The sequence below is a fragment of the Hipposideros armiger genome, unplaced genomic scaffold (genome assembly GCF_001890085.2).
Source record: "Hipposideros armiger isolate ML-2016 unplaced genomic scaffold, ASM189008v1 scaffold_714, whole genome shotgun sequence".
Taxonomy (NCBI): Eukaryota; Metazoa; Chordata; class Mammalia; order Chiroptera; family Hipposideridae; genus Hipposideros; species Hipposideros armiger.
The window spans coordinates 816325-820958 of NW_017732064.1; the positions used below are offsets into that span (position 1 = coordinate 816325).

General features: G+C 39.0%; 1 protein-coding gene across 1 annotated transcript in view; it reads right to left on the reverse strand.

Annotated features, from left to right (window-relative positions):
* Window positions 1-416: 416 nt before the first annotated feature.
* The window catches only part of CWH43 (cell wall biogenesis 43 C-terminal homolog), a 59517-nt gene continuing 55299 nt past the window's right edge, over window positions 417-4634 (reverse strand). Inside the window, exon 15 of the mRNA XM_019627135.1 lies at window positions 417-550. Coding sequence (XP_019482680.1) covers window positions 472-550 — 79 coding nt within the window. The 3' untranslated portion in view covers window positions 417-471. The remainder of the gene's footprint in view (window positions 551-4634) is intronic.

Sequence of the window (4634 nt, forward strand, 5' to 3'; positions counted from 1 at the left end):
GTGAGCGGCCGTCCAGAAGCCGGCAACTGATCTGCCTCACCTGGTAAGAGCATAATGATGGTGCCAACTTAGACCAGTGAAGCAACTTCCTCCACAACTAGACTGAAGAACAAAAGGATAGCAACTTCTCTGTTCCCCTTCCCCCAATTCCCCAATAAAAATCTTTATAAATAAATAAATAAATAAATAAATAAAAAGGTAAGACATTGCAATGATTTTATCTCTAGTAGTAAAACTTTCTTTGTTACCCCACAGTCCATTTTTTATCAAAAATTTAAGAAAAACAATCTGAAGAAATGCTTTTATTAAGCAATATAGTTTATTGATAGAATTTTCCACTGCATAGATATCATGCTTTTTCAAACTTGAGGTTCTTTGTGTGTAGTTTCCCACTTTCACTCATCTCTTCTTTTTATCTTGTATACTTTTGTTTTCCTTAGACTTGCTCAATGAATTCTTGTTTTAAATCGTTTATAAAAAGTATTTGGGAGTACTCATATGAAAGTGATGGTTGTTCTCATAATTGTGTCCTTCTTTGTAGGATCCAAATCTAAAGAAAAAAGTAATTGATAAGTAAAAACCATTCAGAAAGGTATGTTCTTATGTAAAAATTTAACCATAACCTATTGTGGTTTTACTTATCTATCATAAAACCAGGAGAGAAGTGATCAATTAATAAAATACCAAGTGAAGAAATAAAAAATGGATTTATGCATACGGGAAAGGCAGGTTAACATTTTAACCTTTGAAGTCCTCTTTCCATGGTTACAGATCATTTCAAAAGCACAACTGTTCAAGAATTATTGGCTCATAACATTGGTGAAAAATAAATCTGGATTTTTTTTCTCTTGTCCTCAGTTTGAATAATATCCATTTTATAGGTTAAAGGATCATGAAACCTGAAATGTTATTTGTGTTACAATTATGTATTTATAAAATCTATTTTGGCACAAACTTTTAAGTCTTTTACTAGTGTTGCCGCTTAACTATTTATTTTGCTAGTGAAAACTCATTAATTATATAGCTCTGGTTGTTATGAGAAAATACAAAAGGCACTGGAAAGAAAGCTAAGACCTAAGCAAATGAAGCCCTTGACTTCCTTTTCTTCATCAGCAATCACAACATCCAAATAGCCTCCATAATGTAGAAGATAAGAGATCTCTTTACTTTTTTATCTCAAAGCAATAATAAGGTATATTAAAAATTTGCCCAACCTTTGACCCTGCTACTCCATACTATAACTGAATCCTAAGTAAGTAACCAAGGACATGTCTAAAGATGTAATAAGAAGTCCCTCGAAGACTTTTTATAATAACAAAAAAAAAATGCGCAAAAGCAACTAAATTGGTTAGCTAAAGTTTGGTACATCCATACAATGGAATATTATGCAATCCTTAAGAAAATATTTTCAGCAGGCCAGAAGGGATTGGCATTAATATTCAAAGTGATGAAAAGAAGGACCTACAACCAAGATTACACAGCAAAGCTATCATTTAGAATTGGAGGACAGATAAAGAGCTTCCCAGACAAGAAACAACTAAAGGAATTCATCACCACCAAACAAGTATTACAAGGAATGTTAAAGGGACTTCTTTAAAAAGAAAAAAAAAGATAAAAAACATGAATAATAAAATGGCAATAGCTACATATGTATCAACAATTACTTTCAATGTAAATAGATTAAATGTTCCAATCAAAAGATATAGAGTGGCTGAATGGAAGAAAACAAAGCCCTTACATTTGCTGCCTACAAGAGATTCACTTATTTCAAATTGAAAGACACACACAGACTGAAAGTAAAGGGACTGAAAAAGATATTTCACAAAAATGGAAAAGAAAAAAAAACTGGGGTAGCAATACACATACCAGACAAAACTGATTTTTTGTTTATTTATTTATTTATTTATTTATTTATTTATTTATTTAAGATTTTATTGGGGAATTGGGAGAGGGGAACAGCGTTGGGGAATCGGGGAAGGGGAACAGGCAAGTTATTGTCCTTTTTTTCTTCAGTCTAGTTGTGGAGGACATTGCTTCACTGACCCATATTGGTATTATCATTGCACTCTTCCCGGCTGAGGCAGATTGGTCGCTGGCCACTGGATGGCTGCTCACAGCGGCTCTTGGCAGCTCACGCTGGCTGTCGGCTGCTCACGCCGGCTGCCAGTTACTCACGGTAGCTTACGGCAGCCCACTGCAGCTCCCCTGTAGCCTACGCTGCCACTGGCGACTCAAAGCAGCCCAGCTCTAGGTTGAGCTGTTGTTCACCATCTTAGCTGTAGAGGGCACAGCATCACTGGCCCTAATGTGGGATCTGAACTGGCGCCCTGCTGCTCAGAGCTGGTGTCCCAAGCCAACTCTTAACCAACGCACCACTCAGCCAGCCCCAAAATAGACTTTAAAACAAGAGACAAAGAAGGACCCAGTAATCAGACTTCTGGGTATTTATCCAAAGAAACCCAAAACATTACTTTGAAGGGACATGTGCATCCATATGTCTAGTGTAGCATTATTTACAGCAGCAAAGATATAGAGGCAACCTGGGTGTCCATCAATGGATGAATGGATAAAGAAGTCGTACATATATGCAATGGAATATTACTCAGACAAAAAAAAGAACAAAATCTTGCCATCTACAATAACATGGAGGGACCTAGAAGGTATTGTGCTGAGTGGAGTAAGTCAGAGAAAGACAAATGCCATATGATTTCACATATATGTGGAATCTAAAGAACAAAATAAATGAATAAACAAAATAGAAACAAACTCATAGATACAGAGAACATTTTGATGGTTGTCAGATTGGAGCGGGCTGGGTGGATGGGTGTAAAAGTGGAAGGGATTAAGAAGTACAAATTTGTAGTTACAAAATAGTTATGGGGATGTAGGGTATAGCCTAAGGAATACAGTCAATAATATAGTAATAATTATGTATAGTGTCAGATGGGTACTAGATTTATTGGGTGATCACTTCATAAGTTATATAAATGTCTAATCACTATGTTGTACACCTGAAACTAATATGTCAACTGTAATTGAAAAATAAAATAAATATTTTTAAAAATAAAGTAAATATTTTCAGAAAAATACCTTATGATGGAAGGAAGTTTATAAATATTATTTGGATGGAAAAAATAAGGTTAATAAGTAGAATGACTAAACATACACACACATACATACATATATTTCATACATTTACAAGGTTGGAATAACTGTGTGATCTATAGGTATATATATGCATATAAAAAGCACAGATGTATTCAAAAAGATTACCAGTGATAACCTTTGAATTGCTGATCTCCCACCAGAACATAAGCTCCACAGAACAAAGACTTGGTCTTACTCCTCACTCTGTCCTCAGTGTCTAACACGAGCCTAGCCCGGTGTCGGCATCATGATGCTCATTGAATATATGTTGAATTAAGAAATGGAACTTTTGGGCCGGCCGAGTGGCTCAGTTGGTTAAGAGCTCGCTCAAGAGTTTGAGCTCTGAGCAACAGTGGTTCGAGTCCAGCCCGAGCTGAGCAGCCNGAGGGCAGTGTCACTGGCCCTCATATATGGGATCCGAACCGGGGCCCTCTGGCATCCCAAGCGAGTTCTTAACCATCGCGCCACTCGGCCGGCCCTGATAGTTTTATTTTTGATTTTGCTTCAGAGCCACATGTGTATACCCAAAGAGCTGCATGTGGCTCGCGAGCTGCAGTTTGCTGACCCCTGGTGGCTCTTCCGTCTCAAAAGTTTGCCGACCCCTGGTCTATATCTAACAAATCTCATACCTGAAGCCTCAATATATCTGTTTCCCTTGTCTGTTGTTTCTGCTGATTCTGGTTTACGGTGTTTTATTCCTTTTGTGCTCCGTAATCTTTGGTTGTGTACTGAACATTGTGCATGAAGAGCATTCAAATCACTATTCCCTATGGAGATGGTGCTGTTGGGCTGAGTTCTCCCATCACCTACCTGCTTGGTTCTAGGGGAGAAAATTCACTCCATGGGACCCCTTTGGGTGTTGAGGTGTGCTCCCTGACAGATGGTGGCCTGGCTGATTGGAGACATCACCACGGTATGTCATGTACAGCCATGGAGTGATACAAACATGGGAGAAAAGACTGATGATCGATCATAGGCCAGAGAAGGATGGTGACGGGAATGCTGCTGTTGCTGATAGTTACATGCAGGCATTACTCTCCTAACAATTTGGCTTACTCTTTAAACATCTTTTCCCTGCTTTGTCCCAAGAGGGATTTAAGACTGCTTGATTCTTGTAAGTAATCCTTTCAGCTTATCAATAAATCAATTTCTTACTTTTAAGCATTAAAAAGATAAGACATTGCAGGTCGGCTGAGTGGCGTGTTGGTTAAGAGCTGGCTTGGGATGCCAGAGGGCCCTGGTTCGGATCCCACATATGAGGGCCAGTGACACTGCCCTCAACAGCTAAGATGCTGAACAACAGCTCAACCTGGAGCTGGGCTGCCGTGAGTACAGCAGGTGAGTTGCCATGGGCTACCATGTATAGCCGGCAGCCAGCGTGAGCGGCCAGCAGCCGCTGTGAGCGGCCGTCCAGAAGCCGGCAACTGATCTGCCTCACCTGGTAAGAGCATAATGATGGTGCCAACTTAGACCAGTGAAGCAACTTC